The following is an 18,051-nucleotide window of genomic DNA, read 5'->3' on the forward strand; positions in this document are numbered from 1 at the left end:
CCATTCCATTCCATTCCATTCCATTCCATTCCATTCCATATTTTCTGTTCTATTCTATTCTATTCTATTCTATTCTATTCTATTCTATTCTATTCTATTCTATTCTATTCTATTCTATTCTATTCTATTCTATTCTATTCTATTCCATATTTTCTATTCTATTCTGTTCTGTTCGGTTCCGTTCTGTTCCATTCTATTATTTTCATATATTCTATTCTGTTCTATTCTATTCTGTTCTGTTCTGTTCCATTCTGTTCCATTCTATTATTTTCATATATTCTATTCTATTCTATTCTATTCTATTCTATTCTATTCTATTCTATTCTATTCTATTCTATTCTATTCTATTCTAATACACTCCGAGAAATTCCCGCCTCCCATTTTCCCAGGCTCAAGAATGTGGCAGTGTGGAAGCGCCTGGTGCTAATATGGCTTCCAAAGCTGACACTCTGTGCCTGCTGCTCCTAGCGAGTTGCATGTTTGTGATCAGTTAATAGTTTTCTCGATGCCCCTCTGACCCCCTCCCCCCCTCCCCCCCTCAAAGGTCACTTTCTGTTCCCGTGGGGAAGCCAGGATTGTCAACTTCCGCCCTTTTATCATCCCTTCCTCTTCATTCTCCCAGGGAACGAGGGAGCTACTTCACCCTTCAACCGAGACAATAAAGAGAGAAGTGTCTAGAACTAAATTAGGGTTTCCTTCGCCAGGGCTGTCACACCCCGACCATAGTGTCTGTTTATCACACATCCTCTGAGGAGTAGGAAACTTTTAGGCAATCTGGCTGGGAATCTGGGTTGTTGATTGGATTTCCTTGGGGGAAGGAGGGGAAGAAGGAAATCGGTGGGGGCCAAAAGCTTTGGCACTAGGACACTCATGCCGCTTTCGGTGAACTGAAACGAGAAGCCTTTTGAGGTGTGACATGACAAGCAGTCTTGAAATATTTGAGTGTTGATCCGGGACGTGGCGCAAAAAATAACAAAGTCACCAAAGTAGATAAATTTCCTTTAATGCCTCCGATTTGGCCCCCAATGTCCAATTATCCTCGGCAGGAGATCAAACTCTTCCAAAAACAGTCTACGAAGGGAAGAAATGCAGTCCGGACCCAAAATACAGATTAAAGTAGAAATAAAAAAAAACCCCATCACAAACCACGTTGAAGTAATTAACGCCACAGACCAGGATAATAATTTGCAGACTTCCAAAAGATAATGAGGCACACACAGTTGGGGGAACGCCAAAACCCAGATAAGCCTCAACAAAGATAATGCACACTTTGCTTCCAGCAACTTTGCCATGCGCAGTTTCCCCTTTTAAATAGTCTTTCCAACTGCAGCCCACGAAGGGGGTCAGGGCCCTTTCCTCCCCCGTAAACCACCTTGCTCCCTTCTCCGTTCCTCCCTGCATGCCCTAGGATGAAGAGGGGGTGGGCCTGGGTCTTCCTCTGAATGCCCAGCCGGCCTGTGCCCTTCCCCAGTTTCCTCTACAGCCATCGGAGCCACACTCCCACTCCCTATCAGCTGCTCAATCTCCCCCTCCGAATCAGACTCCAACTGGGGCATGAGAGGGTCCACCTATTCTCCAAAGCATTCCAAAGGCAGGGCAACGAGCAACAGATGGAAGCTAACCAAGGAGAGAAGCAACCTGGAACTAAGGAAGAATTTCCTGACAGTGAGGACAATTAACCAGTGGAACAGCTTGCCACCAGAAGTTGTGGATGCTCCATCCCTGGAGGCTTTTAAGAAGAGAATAAACAGCCACTTGTCTGGAATGGTAGAGGGTCTTCTGCTTGGGCAAGGGGTTGGACTAGAAGAAGACCTCCAAGCTTCCAACTCTGTTATTCTGTCCCCTTCTGCACTAGAGAATGGACTAGAAATGTCCCCAACTAAGTCGATGGAGATTCTCAATCATTACGGGTCTTCCAACTTGACAGCGTTAAGACTTGTGGACATCAAATCCCAGAATTCCTCCTCTAGTCATGTTAGCTCAGGAATTCTGGGAGTCGAAGTCCACAAGTCTTAAACTTGCAAGGTTGAAGACCCTTGATCCAAGTCGTGGCTGTCCCAAAGGTGCTTTTCCCTTTTAAATAGTCTTTCCAACTGCAGCCCATGAAGGGGGTCAGGGCCCTTTCCTCCCCCGTAAACCACGTTGCTCCCTTCTCCGTTCCTCCCTGCATGCCCTAGGGGGAAGAGGGGGTGGGCCTGGGTCTTCCTCTGAATGCCCAACCGGCCTGTGCCCTTCCCCAGTTTCCTCTACAGCCATCGGAGCCACACTCCCACTCCCTGTCAGGGTGCAACAAAAAAGCAACAGGACTTTCCTGCTTTCTTTTTGTCCTTGAAAATGTTTTGCTTCTCACCAAAGAAGCTTCTCCAAAGCTTTCCCCATTTGTGGCGGAGAAGAGCACGCCTGCCAGAATAGCAGAGTTGGAAGGGACCTTGGAGGTCTTCTAGTCTAACCTCCCGCTCAGGCAGGAGGACCTCTACCATTTCAGATAAAGGGCTGTCCAATCTCTTCTTAAATTCCTCCAGTGATGAAGCACCCACCACTTCTGGTGTCAATTTCTGTTCCACTGATTAATTGACTAATTGTCCTCCCTGTCAAGAAATTTCTCCTTAATTCCAGGTTGCTTCTCTCCTTGATTAGTTTCCGTCCGTTGCTCCTTGTCCTGTCTTTTGGAACAGTGGTTGCCAACCGGTGGGCCGGGGACCACTGGTGGTCCATGAGAAAAGTTTGGTGGTCCTCAGAGAAATGTCACCCCCAAAACACCCCCCAAAGCCATTAATCCAGGCTGCTTCTGCTTTTTCTGCAGAGACCCTGGGAAAATTCCAAAAAAAGTCTGCAGGGAAATCCCCCACCCTGTTTTTGGTCATTCTTTATTTGGGATCTCAGGATATCCTCTCTCTCTCTCCCCCTCCCCCTCTCCCTCTCCCCCCTCTCTCTCCCCCGGAGAGCAGAGCTGAAAAGCAGGTTAGGAATGTGGCTGCCTTGGGGGTGTGTGTGTGTGTGTGTGAGGGACCTCTGTATGTGTGTGTGTGTGTGAGAGAGAGAGAGAGAGGGAGGGAGAGGGAGAGAGAGAGAGAGAGGGAGGGAGGGAGAGAGGGAGGGAGAGAGAGAGAGGAGAGAGAGAGAGAGAGGGAGGAAGAGGGAGAGGGAGAGAGAGGGAGGGAGAAGGGAGAGAGAGAGGGAGGGAGAGGGAGAGAGAGGGAGGGAGAGAGAGAGAACATCATCACCAGCCCTCCGAAGTTAGATCAAATCTTTCTCTCCCCCTCCCCCTGAGAACGGAGCTGAAAAGCAGGTTAGGAATGTGGCTGCCTTGGAGGGGGGGAGGTGTGTGAGGGACCTCTGTGTGTGTTTGTGTATGTGTGTGTGTGTATGAGAGAGAGAGAGAGAGAGAGAAAACATCACCGCCAGTCCTCCGAGGTTAGATCAGATCTCTCTCTCCCACCAACGTCAGCAAGCCATCGTCACTCAAAATTCATATTATTGGTCCGCGGGATTTAAAAATATGAGTTTGGTTGTCCCTGAGGTCCAAAAAGTTGGCAACCCCTGTTTTGGAGAATAGGTTGACCCCCCTCTTCTCTGTGGCTGCCCCCCCAATATTGGAATCTTACCTGCTTATCATATCACCCCCTAGTCCTTCTTTTCTATGTTGAGGATGGACCAGGTTTTATGGAGTGGATCGAGTCCTTTCAGTTTAGCCTATGCTAAATCAATCAATCAATCAATCAATCATCCTACTTCAGATTCAATTTCTGTTCTGAAGTTCCTTCCAACTTTTCTCCCATCTTCTCTTAGGGCTTCGAGTGGGACCTGAAAGGGGTTCCATTGGACCAGAATGCTGAGCTCCACGTGGTGGTCAAGGATCATGAAACGATGGGCAGGAACAGGTGGGGCTCCCAGGACTACGTGTCTCTCTGTGTGTCTGTTGGAATTCATTGTTGGCGTGTGTTTTTATGCAACACCTAGGGTAGTATTTAGCCAGTAGACGGCAGTGTTTACAGATTTGGATCTTGGAATATAGTATATACTCTATGCAAGGGGTGGGATGCAAATATTTTTACTACCGGTTCTGGGGGCATGGGTAGGTGGGCATGGCCATGGGACTGGGTGGGCATGGCTTCTTCTTTTTTTGCAGGAACCCCACCCCCCTGCACTCCATTTTTTTTTTGCCTCCTGGGCATCAGTGAAGCCTCCTAGGAGCCCATTTTTGCTCCCTGAGGCCCAGGAGGTAAAAAACAGAGTGTGGGGGGTGGGCACACAGCATCCCCCTGCATGCCCCCTTTTGCCTTTTGGGCCTCAGGGAAGTCTAGGCGAAGCAGTAAGACAGCGAGGGGGATCTCGACACAGCTGATTGTCAGAACAGCTGATCATCGGGAGGAAAAATAAATAAATACCGGTTCAGCCGAACTGGTAGCTGTCTTTTTTTAAACTACCGGTTTAGCTGCTAAATGGTAGCATTTTTTTACTATCGGTTCGCCTAAACCAGGCCGAAGCCGGTAGAATACCACCACTGTTCTATGCTCTTTTTTTCCCAAGTAGAGTTTCTTGTTTCCTGTTACAGTTAAGTAGTTGAGCAGTAAAGCACATGGTGACTGTGCTCTTTGTTTACTCTGTGTGGTGCTTATGTAAGCATAATGTCTAACAGTGTCACAAAAAAGTCAATATGGCGAACACCAAGGTGTGAACAAAGCCCTCCTTGCGGTTTTTCTGTGCTTTACAGAGTTTATTAGCTGGTTCTCCCTCTGACCTAAAGAGTGTTGGACTGTTTGCTTCTTACTTTGCAAATACCATCTCTTGAGCATGTGCAGAGCACTCCTCTCACTAGGAGCTTCCTGACCTGCTTAGGAGGAAGTATTTCAAGGCTATTGCAGCCGCTGCTCAGCCTTGCAAATATATATATATATATAGGACACACCATATACCAGAAGAAAACACACACCAACCGCTACCTCAACGCCCAATCCCACCACCACCCAGCACAGATAAACTCCGTGGCCAAAACACTAATCTCCAGAACCAAACGCCTGGCAGACAAGACACACATAAAGACTGAACTATGCACCCTGACTAAAGTACTGACAGCCAACGGCTTCCACAAAAGCAAAATCACCGGCTTGATCCACAAAAACACACTGAGACATAATGGAGACCTAGAAGATGAACAGACCTATGGAACAGCTGTCCTGCCCTACATAAGAGGTACTACAGACAAAATCAGCAAGATACTACACAGGCATCACATCAAGGCAGCCTTCAAAACAGACAGAAAAATAGCAGCCATTCTAAGAAACCCCAAAGATAAAATTGACCTGGAAAACCAAGGCATATACGAAGTCCCCTGTGCATCATGCCCTGCCACATACATTGGACAGACTAATAGAAGAATAAGCACCCGCCTAGATGAACACAAAAATGCAGTAAAAAAGCTGGAACGCACTTCCTCACTAGTCCAACACATGAAAGCCACAGGTCATAGCATCGACTCCAATGGCACCAAAACCCTAGCCACTATAGAAAACCCCAGCCACAGAATCATCAGAGAAGCCATAGAGATTGAAAAAAGACCAGAAAGCATGAACAGAAGAGATGATTCCACCAGACTGTCAATCATTTGCACTCACAAACAAAAAAATCTCCACACCACAAGCCAGGCAAACACCTGGGCACAAACAGATCCCCCCGATACCTCCAGCTCAAACACACCCCAACCAGGCACCCAGATGAAACCTAGCTTCCTAATAAATGATAGCTGTCTGTTTACTCGGAGCCCAGCCGCACTAAAAGCCTCCAATACAGGAACACAATGTTGCCAGCCAATCAAGACAAAAAAAGCTACAAAACAGACAGAAGATATTAGAAACACCAATCAAGCAGAACACAGCAAACTCCAAGACCAATAAACACAGACCAAGACTCCCAACCAATCAGGATGAAGAAAAAACCATTCTGGCACAGCAATAGGCTGCCCCAAATTTAAATCTGAAACCACTGTAAAAGCCTGACTCACAGATGAACACAATACAGAAGCCTGATGATGGCAGATGAGATTCTGCCGAAACGTTGCTACAACTTTAAAAGCACAACTATGATGACATGGGAAAATACCCGAACAAAGTTGAATATATATATATAATATATATGTGTGTGTGTGTGTGTGTGTGTGTGTGTGTGTGTGTGTTCGGGTCTTTTCCCATGTAAGTTTAAGAGTATCTTGGCGACGTTTCAGCGAGGTCCCACTCGCCATCCTCAGGCTGGTGCTTTCGGCTTCGTGACAGTGCAAGCAGTGTGTGATTGGAGCTGCCGTCTCTCTATAAATACTGGTGGTGGGGGCTCGTGTGCTGGGCTGGTTGGCTGCGCTGCTGCCTCTTGATTGGTTGATGGAGTTGATGTTGGTATAATGGGCTGTGTGATGGCCTTGTGAGTTTTGTTGTGGAGACATCCTGGATCTTGTGCTGTAATCTCCTGGGTCGTTTGTTTTGTAGTGATCTTTTTTCCATTAGCCTCTCATGTTTTAACGGCTTGGGTAATGGGTTGTGTGATGGGCTTGCGAGTTCTTTTGTTGTGGTATCCTGGGTCCTGTGTTGTAATTTCCTGGGTCGTTTGTGTTTTGATCTCTTTTCCATTAGCCTCCTGTGTTGTAACTGCTTGGGTAATGTGTTGTGTGATGACCTTGTGAGATTTATTGCTGTGGTATCCTTGGTCTTGTGCTATGATATCCTGGGTCATTTGCTGTGTAGCAACTTCTTGAGTTCTTGTGGTGTAATTTCCTGAGTTTTCTCATGTGGTATCCTGAGCGGGTGGCCGTGATGTAGCATTCTGGGTTTTAGTCTGGCTTCGAGTTTGGGGTCTGGGTCTGTGTTCTTGGCGTGTATCAGTTTGTTTGGTTTTGGGGTCAGGGTGTGTGACAGCTGGCGAAGCAGCCGTGGTCTGGTTTCTGGATGGTGGTTGTCCTTTGTTTATAGGATGGGCTTGGGCCTGGGTCTGATGAGGGGGATTGGCGGTGGTGTCCCATGTTGTTTCGGGTCTGGTGTTGGTTTTTGTGGCTGGGACTCATTTGCTGGTGAGGGCTAGCTTCCAGATGTCTGGTAGGCGGGAGGTATCGTCCCATCTATTCATGTTATGGGGGTGTTTCTCTCTCTCAATGGCTTCCCTGAATATTCTCTTGCTGGAGTGTTCAGTGTTGGATATTAATTTGGTTCCTTCAAAATTAATTTCATGTCCTGCGGCTTTAAGTTGCTGGAAGAGGGAGGAAGTATTTTCTTCTCTTCTGACTGAGTTTTTGTGTTCTGCGATGTGTGCATTTATTCTCCTGTTGGTTTGTCCAATGTATGTGGCTGGGCAATTGTTGCATGGTATTTCATAAACTCCTTGGTTTTCTAGCTGGCTCTTGTCTTTGGGGTTTCTTAGGATGTTGGCTATTTTTTGGTCAGTGCCTGTCCTGATATTGTGTTTGTGGAGAATTTTGCTGATTTTGTCTGTGGTGCCTTTGATGTAGGGGAGGAGTGCGATACCGTTGTCTTGTTCTGTGTCTTGGTTTTTTGGGGGTATCTCTTTTCGGATTAGGTTGGTGATTGTGTTTCTTTGGAATCCGTTGGAAATTAATACGAACTGCATTTCTCAACATCTGATTCCTGTACAATTAGCACAGCCCCCGCCAAGGCTGTGTGCTTTCTCCACTTCTCTTCTCCCTATATATCAAAGACTGCATCTCAAATGATCCATCTGTTAAAATACTGAAGTTTGCAGATGACACAACACGATTGGTCTCATTCGAGACAACGACGAATCCGCATTCAGACAGGAGGTTATACAACTTGCCTCGTGGTGTAACCAGAACAATCTGGAACTGAACACATTCAAAACCATAGAAAAGGTGGTAGATTTTAGGAGAAACCCTCCCATAATACCACCTCTTACAATACTAGACAACACAGTATCAACAATAGAGACCTTCAAGTTTGTAGGTTCTATCATATCAAAAGACCTAAAATGAACACCTAACATCAAAAACATCAAAAAAGCACAACAAAGAATGTTCTTTCTGCGCCAACTCAGGAAGCTCAAACTGCCCAAGGAGCTGCTGATCCAGTTCTACAGAGGAATGATTGAGTCTGTCATCTCACCTCTATAACTGTCTGGTTTGGTTCTGCAACCCAACAGGACAGACACAGACTTCAGAAAGTAATTAGGACTGCAGAAAAAACAATTACTACCAACCTGCCTTGCATCGAGGACCTGTATCCTGCACGAGTCAAAAAGAGGGCTGTGAAAATATCTACAGACCCCTCACATCCTGGACATAAACTGTTTCAACTCCTTCCCTCAAAACAACACTATAGAGCACTGCACACCAGAACAACTAGACACAAAGACAGTTTTTTCCCTAATGCCATCACTCTGCTAAACAACTAATTCCCTCAACACTGTCCAACTATTTACAAAGTCTGCACTACTATTATTATTAATCCTCTCATCACTCCTTATCACTCATTCCCTCCCACTTGTGACTGTATGGCTGTAACTTTGTCACTTTTATCCTTATGATTTGTATTGACTGTTTCCTAGTATGATTTGATTGCTTATTGTATCCTATGAATATTATTAAGTGTTGCACCTTATAAGTCTTGACTCTTGATGAACATATCTTTTCTTTTATGTACACTGAGACAAATTCCTGCACCAAGACAAATTCCTTGTGTGTCCAATCACACTTGGCCAATAAAGAATTCTATTCTAGTACCGCTTTATAAAGCTCTAGTAAGGCCACCCCTGGAATGCTGCAACCAATTTTGTTCACTCCCACTACAAAAAAGATGTTGAGACTTTGGAAAAAAAGAGCAAGTAAGACGATTAAAGGCCTGGAGACTAAAACATACGAAGAGCAGCTGCAGGATTTGGGGTTTGGCTAGTTTCATGAAAAGAAGAACTGGGGGTGTCGTGAGAGCAGTATTTCAGTATTTGAGGGGCTGCCCCAAATAAGAGGGGATCAATTTATTCTCCAAAGCACCAGAAGACAAGAAACAATGGATGGAAACTAATCAAGGAGAGAAGCAACCAAGAATTAAGGAGAAACTTCCTAACAGTGAGGACAATTAAGCAGTGGAACTCCTTGTCACCAGAAGTTGTGGGTGCTCCATCACTGGAGGTTTTTAAAAAGTGACTGGACAGTCACTTGTCTGAAATGGTGTAGGGTTTCCTGTATGAGCAGGGGGCTGGACTAGAAGACCTCCAAGGTCCCTCCCAGCTCTATTCTAACACTCCCTTGCTTCCAAAGTGATGCCTGCGTCACCCCTGCCAAATTCAAAATCTGGGCGTAGTGAGAATCCACCGACAGCTGCCAAGAAAAGGAGCTTAAAAATAGCCGGATGGCTCACAGGAGAAGCAAATATTCCCAGCAAGAGAAGGATTTAGCTAAGCTCTGGGGAATTTGGAAGGAGGCTCCTGTCCAAGGCGTTTGTTTATTTGTTTGTTTATTCACTATTTATTTGTTTTTCACATTTTTGAACCGTCCACCTCCCTCGGAGAGGGACCAGGGGCGGGGTCCAATCAAATGTTAAAATATATTAAAAACAGTGTGCAAAAATGAAAAATTTGGAAGGAGGCAAGGTTGATGGGACACGGCTAAAATTACTTTAAAAGGTAAAAGGAAAGTTGCAAAAACTCACCTGGCTCAAAACACTGGACTTCTCTGGAAACGGGTCATGAATTTGCACCTGAATTTCAAGAGAGTCAGCTGTGGGGATGGGACACAGCACCGTGTGTGTGTGTGTGTGAGTGTGTGTGTGTGTGTGTGTCTGTCTGTCTGTCTGTCTGTCTGTCTGTCTGCCTGTCCAGCTGCAGTTTGGATCAAATCTCTCCCTCTAGGAAAAGTGGGCAGGAATGGGAATGGATATATTTTTCTTGGTGCTAACTGAGCTGGGTGGTTTCCTTGCAGATGTTTCAAGACCAAACTAGGGAACATCATCAGTGCTAGAAGGAAATGGGGATATGAAAAGAGGAGAGGAGGAGGAGGAGGAGGAGGAGGAGGAGGAGGAGGAGGAGGAGGAGGAGGAGGAGGAGGAGGAGAAGAAGACTGTGGGGTCCTGGGTGCTCTCAGAGCTGGGTGGTTTTCTTGCAGACGTTTCATGACCGAAACTAGGTAACATCTTCAGTGCTAGAGAATGGTGTTTGTTCTCATTTTATACATGTATAAAATATGAATATCTATATCTTTATCTATGAGCCATGATGGCGCAGTGGTTAGAATGCAGTCCTGCAGGCTACTTCTGCTGCCTGCAATTTGGCAGTTCGATTCTCACCGGCTGAAGGTTGACTCAGCCTTCCATCTTTCCAAGGTCGGTCAAATGAGGACCCAGATTGCTGGGGGCAAGAAGCTACTCTGTGAACTGTTTGGAGAGGGCTGGAAAGCATCGGGAAGTGGTATTGCTATATGTCTATAAATAAAATGAGAGCAATACATATAAAGTACGTGTATGTATATATGTATGTATGTGTATGTGTATGTGTGTGTATATATATGTGTGTGTGTGTGTGTGTGTTTGTGTGTGAATATATGTATGTATTTATGTACATAAAACGAGAGCAAACTCCACTCACTTTTAGCATTGATGTTTCCTAGTGGGGTCGTAAAATGTGTGCAAGAAAGCAGCCAAGTTCAGGACCAAGGATGCCACAGTCCTCCTCCTCCTCCTCCTCCTCCTCCTCCTCCTCCTCCTCCTCCTCCTCCTCCTCCTCCTCCTCCTCCTCCCTCCTCCTCCTCCTCCTCCTCCTCCTCCTCCTCCTCCTTCATAAATCCTCTTCCTTCTAGCACTGATAATGTTCCCTAGTTGGGTCATGAAACCTCTGCAAGAAAACCACCAAGATCATAGAGGATCAAGGACCCCACAATCCTCCTCCTCCTCCTCCTCCTCCTCCTCCTCACAAACCCCGCTTCCTTCTAGCACTGATGATGTTCCCCAGCTGGGCCATGAAACGTCTGCCAGAAAACAACAGAGCTCAGAGCTCACCAAGGACCTCTCAGTCCAATTCCTTCCCCCGTTCCTCCCCTCTTCCTCTCCACAACCTCCCCCACCCACCCTTCTAGCCTGATGATATTCCCTAGCTGGGTCATGCAATGTCTGCAAGAAAGCCTTCAGCCCCAAGGAGCCCTCATTTCAACCTCGAGCTACGTTTTTCCCCCACCACTTTGACTTTCCTTGGTCGCCTGCAGAAATTAAAACCTGATGCCAAAAGCCGGGTCAGACTGGATTGTCTCCCTGGGCCAGGCGAGAAACTGAAATGTCCCTTCAAAAAAAGGAAAGGATGCAGCCCCCATGGTGGATGGAGGGGGCGTATGTGTCCCTTCTCCTGGTCCCTGGCACTCAGCAGGGGCGAGTCTCTCTTCGGGGGCTCCTTGGGAGACGCTGGGGCGCTGGTCCCTCCAGCATGGCCAGCCCAAAGGCAACAGGAAGAGCCTTTTGAGGGGGAAAGCGGCCATCTCCACTGAACAATGCTGGGAAGCCAGAAGGGAAATGACCCCCAGGGAGGACCCAAGGATGCTGTCAATCTCCCGGCCAGAAGGGACTTTGGGCCACGGCCGGAACTGGAGCTGAGTGGACAAAGTGTCCTGTTAAGACTATTTCCCCCTCCCCTTCCTTTGGAAAGCCAGTCTGAAGAATGGCTTGTTGGTCTCCGTCTTGGGAAAAACTTCACGTTTCCTGCCCAGGTTAGTTCCTCTTCAGGAGGGCCTATTTATAGGATTTGGTGGATAAGCTGAGATTTGGGGAAAATTTTTTTCCCCCCTGTTCCTGGCTTATCCCCATATCAGAGTTTTAGGCTGAAAGCAGTGAGTAATGGTGTAAATATATATACTGTATGTATGTGTGTGCGTGTGTGTGTATGTGTCTATCTATCTATCTATCTATCTATCTATCTATCTATCTATCTATCTATCTATCTATCTATTTATCTATATCTATCTTCTATACACATACATACGTATACACGTACATATAAATACACACACATCTGTCTATCTCTATTGAATTTATCCATCCATCCATCCATCCATCCATCCACCCATCCATCCATCCACATCCATCCACATCTGTCTATCTAATCTATCTATCATCATCTATCATTCTATCTCTCTCTCTTTATCATTCTATCTCTCTACCTACCTATCTACCTACCTACATATACACACACACACCTCTCTCTATCATCTCTCTCTCTATCTATCTATCTATCTATCTATCTATCTATCTATCTATCTATCTATCTATCTATCTATCTATCTATCTATCTATCTATCATCTATCATCTATACACATACATACATATACACGTACATATAAATACACACACATCTGTCTATCTCTATTGAATTTATCCATCCATCCATCCATCCATCCACATACATCCACATACATCCACATCTGTCTATCTAATCTATCTATCATCATCTATCTATCATTCTATCTCTCTCTCTATCATTCTATCTCTCTACCAACCTATCTACCTACCTACCCAACTATCCCTCTCTCTCTCTCTCTCTCTCTCTCTCTATCTATCTATCTATCTATCTATCTATATCTATCTCTATTTCTTCTATGTATCATCTCTCTTTCTCTCCCTTTCTGTCTCTCTCTCTCTCTCTCTACCTACCAACCAACCAACCAACCAACCAACCATCAGCAGCAGTTGAGATCAAAATTTCTGTTGCTAAGTGAGACATTGGTTAAGTGAGTTTTGCTCCATGTAATGACCTTTCTTGCCACAATTGTTAAGTGAATTGTTGTTCATTTAGCCACATGGTCCTTCAGTGGCTTTCCCCATGGACTCGGCTCGCCAGAAGGTCCCAGGGGGAATAACGTGACCTTGGAACACTGGGAGTGTCATAAGCATGAGTCAGTTGCCAAGCCTCTGAATTTTGATCAGGTGACCAAGGGGTCATAGGTGGGCAAAACGGTCATAAGTCGCTTTTTCCCCAGTACCCTTGTAACTCTGAATGGTCACTAAACATACTGTTATAAGTCGAGGACTATCTGTGTAGCCGGCCGACTCACCTGCAGGTTTTTTTTTCCGACAGGTTTTTGGGGGAGGCCCATGTGCCCCTCCGGGATGTCTTGGCCTCCCCCAATCTGGCTGCCAGCTTCAATGCCCCTCTGCTGGATGCCAAGAGGCAGAACACAGGGGTAAGTCCACTTTGGGGGTGACGGGGGTGCGGGAGTGGGGCTCTCCTGGCCCATGGTGGGAAGGCAAAGCATGTTCAGAGTACTGCAGCGTAAATTCAGCGCCAGAAAAGTAAACGCAGATGGCTGAGGGCTTCGTTTAACTTCTTTATAAACATATAAAGTAAATTTTAGAATACCAGTTGTAGATTTCTCCAACATGGAGCAAACTCAAACAGAAGCAGACATGTTACAGGTTCAGAGCAGAACAGCAACTCAGGAGCTCAGAAACAGACATCCATTTCACTTTATTTTATTTATTTATTTTATTTATTTATTTGATTTGTCAATCGCTTATAAGATAATAAGTATAAGTATAAACATGAATAAGAATACATGAAATAGGTACAAATAAATGGGGACAATAGGACAGGGACGGGAGACACGATGGTGCACTTATGTACGCCCCTTACAGACCTCTTAGGAATGGGACAAGGTCATTGACTGGCAGGACATTGTAGCAGATAATTTTGTGTACTACGCTTAGGCGGCGTAGTTCAAGATTGTCCAAGCCCAAAATTTCAAGTCTGGTGATATAGGGTATTCTGTTGTGAGTAGAGGAGTGTAGTACTCTTCTCGTGAAAAACTTCTAGACTCTCTCAATTGTCTTAATGTCCGATATACAGTGCAGATTCCAGACAGATGAGCTGTATTCGAGTATTGGTCTAGCAAAGGTTTTGTATGCCCTAGTTAGCAATTCAATATTTCCAGAGGAGAAGCAGGCAAGCAAGCAAGTTAGTGTCTCTTTCACTTTAGAGATGAGCACAGGACAGAGGTAAACCACGCCCAGATTCTCTCTTTAAGTGTCAGCCCTCAATTCAGCTCTCATTGGCTGACCTTGTTACTAAGCTTTATTCCAGTTCATGAATATACTCTGACAAAAGCACCCTGATGGTGGAGCGGGCTGGGGAATTCTGGGAGTTGAAAGTCTCCCCCCCCCCCCCATCTTCAAGGTGGAGAAACCTTGCTCTGGAGGAAAGAGGCTGGGGGCAGCATACCAACATGGCTCTCTGGGTCTCCCAGGAGTTATGGGGAATGCAGTAGGACCACGTGAATGCAATGCTCCTAAAGCTTGGCGATTTGAAGACGGTGGACTTCAACTCCCAGAATTCCAGAGGTGGATTGCTGGGGCTCTCGTGGGCTCGGGAGAGCCCCCAATGACCTCAGAAAGACAAAGAGCAAGGGAAAAACTCTTAATAGGCTCAATTGAATGTCTGGGCATCCAGCCAAGAGCATTTCACATCTCGTAAAAGTGTTGTAAGCTAGATAAACAATCCACTCGCTTGTGTGAGAGAGCCATTGAGAAAAATCAGAAAACAAAGCCACTCGCCTCCGAGGGAATTAATCCTGAAATAATAAGAATCACTTAACTCAGCAGAAACTCCACTAAGGCTCCAAGATCCCTCTCACAGTCACTGCTATTAAGCCTGGTTACACCCAGTCTTTTATTTAAGTATTAAATGCACAGAATAATACAAAAACTTTTTGGTATATTATCTTTTTTGAGGTAATTTTTGAGGTAATTAGGGCAAAGAAGCGACGTCGAGTTGGCCACACCCACCCAGTCACATGACCACCTAGTCACACCTACCCGATCACAGGACCACCCAGCCACGCCTACCCAGCCACGCCCACCCAGCCAGTCATTAGGGCAGAGAGCTCCTTGCTCTCGACAAAGATAATGCATGCTTTGCTTCCAGCAAGGAGCTGTGTGTAAATGCCCCTCTTATATTCTGTTCTCCCAGCCGCAACTAATAAAAGGGATCAGGGCCTTTTTCTCTCCCATAAGCCACATTGCTCCCTTCTCCGTTCCTCCCTGCATGCCTTAGGATGAAGAGGGGGTGGGCCTGGGTCTTCCTCTGAATGCCCAGCTGGACTGTGACCTTCCCCCGTTTCTTCCACAGCCACCGGAGCCACACTCCCACTCCCTGTCAGCTGCTCAATCTCCCCCTCAGAATCAGACTCCAACAAGGGCATGACAATTTCTAGGTTGCCACCTGTTTCCTTTTAACGGCGGATGTCGGCACACACTCCGTCTCCTCATTGGGTGTTGTTTCAGTGAGGGACGGTGATTGTGTATTCTTTGCTTCAAAGTGAAGATCAGAAATGGGTTTGGTTGTTCTGTTGTTAACTGATTGGAAGGGCTGGGAAGTGGTCATTACAATGGCTTTTCTGATTTGTGTGTTGCAGAGGTTAAATAATAATTAAAAAAAACCCATCACCATGTAAGAGTAGTGTTTTGGGAATTTAGACAGAAGATCTCTTTAACACAGCCACATTGGCCTGAATAAAGAAGCAGCTGCTTTAAAGAGGTCCTGTTGTCAGGGTTCCGATGGAAGCCCTAATTCATTCATGAGCCTCGACCCAAGTTTCAAAAGAAATCCAATTATTTATTAGGAGCAACATGTTGGCACTTTTCCTAAGATGCAGTCGGCTCTGCCCTACGTAATTTGCTGCCCACCTATGACCCTGTTTCCCCACTCCTCCCAGAGTGTGTCATAAATCACATTCTCCAACTAAGCACTTTCACGGGCTGTCTCTGGTAACCTGAGACACAATCTGGAGAAAGGTATGCATGGAAAGTGCTTCTAGTCTATAGCAACTGAACTGCTTCCATCAGATCCCCCCTCCTTCTTATGGCAACTTGAGAGCAAGCCAGGAATGCTTTACGAGTTGACACCTGTCTCACCAGGTTGTCCAAGCCTCTGCACCTAAGCCTCCTTTTGAGAGACCATCCTGTTTTGACCAAGGCTTCCTGAGACCGTAACTAAGTCCACGCTTAGTTAAAATAACTCTTGTTTTATTTCAACGCTGGGAATTATGTTTATTCCCAGCCTGTAATGAGTCCCAAGCAGTCCCTCGAGATAAGCACCCACCTTTCTCTCCTTTGAAGTACTGCCAACAACTGAAGTGCCAAATGAACTATAAAAAACCAACCGAAGTACAAAGTCCACACAGAGCTTCAAGGGTTAATCCAAATAGAGTGAACGACGACGTTGCTTCCTGCAAAGGTTCCTGTCCCTTTGCACTTCCTTTATATCTTATGGGAGGGACAATCACCTCCAAGCCTTACTCCCGAGTCACCCCTTCTGCTTCAGCTGCTCTCGCCTTCTAGCAGCTCTGTGCACACGCAAACTAAGAACAGGCTCCCCTGGGTCCTCTGCTTTGCTGCTGCCAGACTCCGAAGGCTCCCAAGGCAGCACCCCACTCTCAGATGGTCCTGGCCCCCTCCCTGCATCAGATACAGGACCCTCGTCCAAGTCCTCTCCAGACTCCCTGACTGGTTCTCTTTCGTCCTCACTGTCTGATACCTCTGCCGTCTGCACCAGCTGCTGGCGAACCACAACACATCCAACCCCTTTCATTTCATGTCCTTCATCCAAACTTTTCTATTTTGCAGGGGTGTCTGATCCTCCAAGCCTCCTACACTCCACCCCCGGGGGCAGCTCCTTTCATCCCTCCTCCAGCCCCTCCGGAGCCAAATCCGACTCTCCCTGAGCTGGACACGGTGACAGGTAAGGAGGCGAACCATCCCAGCGTAACTCCATCTCAGGGCGGACCTGCCAAAGAGAAGGACAGGGTTGGAAGGGACCTCAGAGGTCTTCTAATCCAGCCTCCTGCTCAGGCAGGAAACCCTAAACCAGGGGTGTCAAACTGGATTGCATTGAAGGCCGCATTAGGGTTGGGTTGACTTGGGAGGGGGGCAGAGTGGGGTGTTGCCAACATGACGTCACTCATATTGGTGGTGCCTCTGGTGGCCCGAGCGCCCAGCCAGTGAAAAACGGGCTCCCAAACTCTGTTTCCAGCTGCGATGGTCCCCTGCAACCCTCTGCCAGCCAAAACGGAGCTTGGGAGAGCCGTAAGGCGGCCCTCCCGATCTCTGTTTTCACTGGCAGAGGCCCCGCGGGCTGGTCCCTCGCTGTTTCTAGGGCAGCAGGCCTGATCTAAGCACCTTGAGTTTGACACCCCTGCCCTAAACCATTCCAGACAAACGCTGTCCAATATCATTTTTAAAAAACTCCAGTGTTGGAGCACCCACAGCTTCTGGTTTCTGTTTCCCTGGTTGATTGTTCTCACTATTAGGACATTTCTCCTTAGTTCTAGGTTGCTTCTCTCCTGGATTAGTTTCCACCCATCGTTTCTTGTCCTGCCTTTTGGAGTGCTTTGAAGAATAGCTTGACTCCCTCTTCTTTTTGGCAGCCCCTCTGAGATATTGGAAGACTGCTATCATGTCTCCCCCACTCTTTCTTTTCATGAAACGAGACATACCCAGTTCCTGCAGCCGTTCTTCCTATATTGCAGTTTTTGGTGTGCTATGGTGTGTGTGTGTGTGTGTGTGTGTGTGTGTGTGTGCGTATTTCTTAGCTTGAGCAAATCAAGGTTCCAAGTTCTGGCCTGGGTAAAGAGTTTCCCAGGAAGCTAAAATGTGGTGGCACTTACAGAATAATGGATGAAGTCCACCCTTGGTTTACGGTTCAGGAAAATGGGGTGAATTGCAAACCCCTTCCGAGGTTAACTAGGAGTTACAGAATAACAGAGCTGGAAGGGACCTTGGAGGTCTTCTAGTCCAACCCGCTGCTTGAGCAGGAGACCCTATTCCATTTCAGACAAATCATGTCTCCCCTAGTCCTTCTTTTCATTAGACTAGACATACCCAGTTCCTGCAACCGTTCTTCATATGTTTTATCCTTCAGCCCCCTAATTATCTTTGTTGCTCTTCTCTGCCCTCTTTCCAGAGTCTCAACAGCTTTTTTTTTTACTTCTTGGTGACCAGAATAAAGCCCCCTTTTTCCCCTTTTGATTCTGAATGCTCTTCTTTGGTTTATGCTTTGTAATGTGTCCTATT

At 46.4% G+C, this 18,051-nt stretch overlaps 1 protein-coding gene across 1 annotated transcript in view; it reads left to right on the top strand.

The window, feature by feature from the left end:
- Positions 1–18,051, top strand: part of DYSF (dysferlin) — a 178,004-nt gene that overhangs the window by 12,968 nt on the left and 146,985 nt on the right. Inside the window, 3 exon segments of the mRNA XM_087965743.1 lie at positions 3,790–3,881; positions 13,064–13,169; positions 16,606–16,720. Coding sequence (XP_087821869.1) covers positions 3,790–3,881; positions 13,064–13,169; positions 16,606–16,720 — 313 coding nt within the window.

Source organism: Notechis scutatus, chromosome 4 (assembly GCF_049901735.1).
Source record: "Notechis scutatus isolate UNSWTSFEM ecotype Mainland chromosome 4, rNotScu1.2, whole genome shotgun sequence".
Classification (NCBI taxonomy): domain Eukaryota; kingdom Metazoa; phylum Chordata; class Lepidosauria; order Squamata; family Elapidae; genus Notechis; species Notechis scutatus.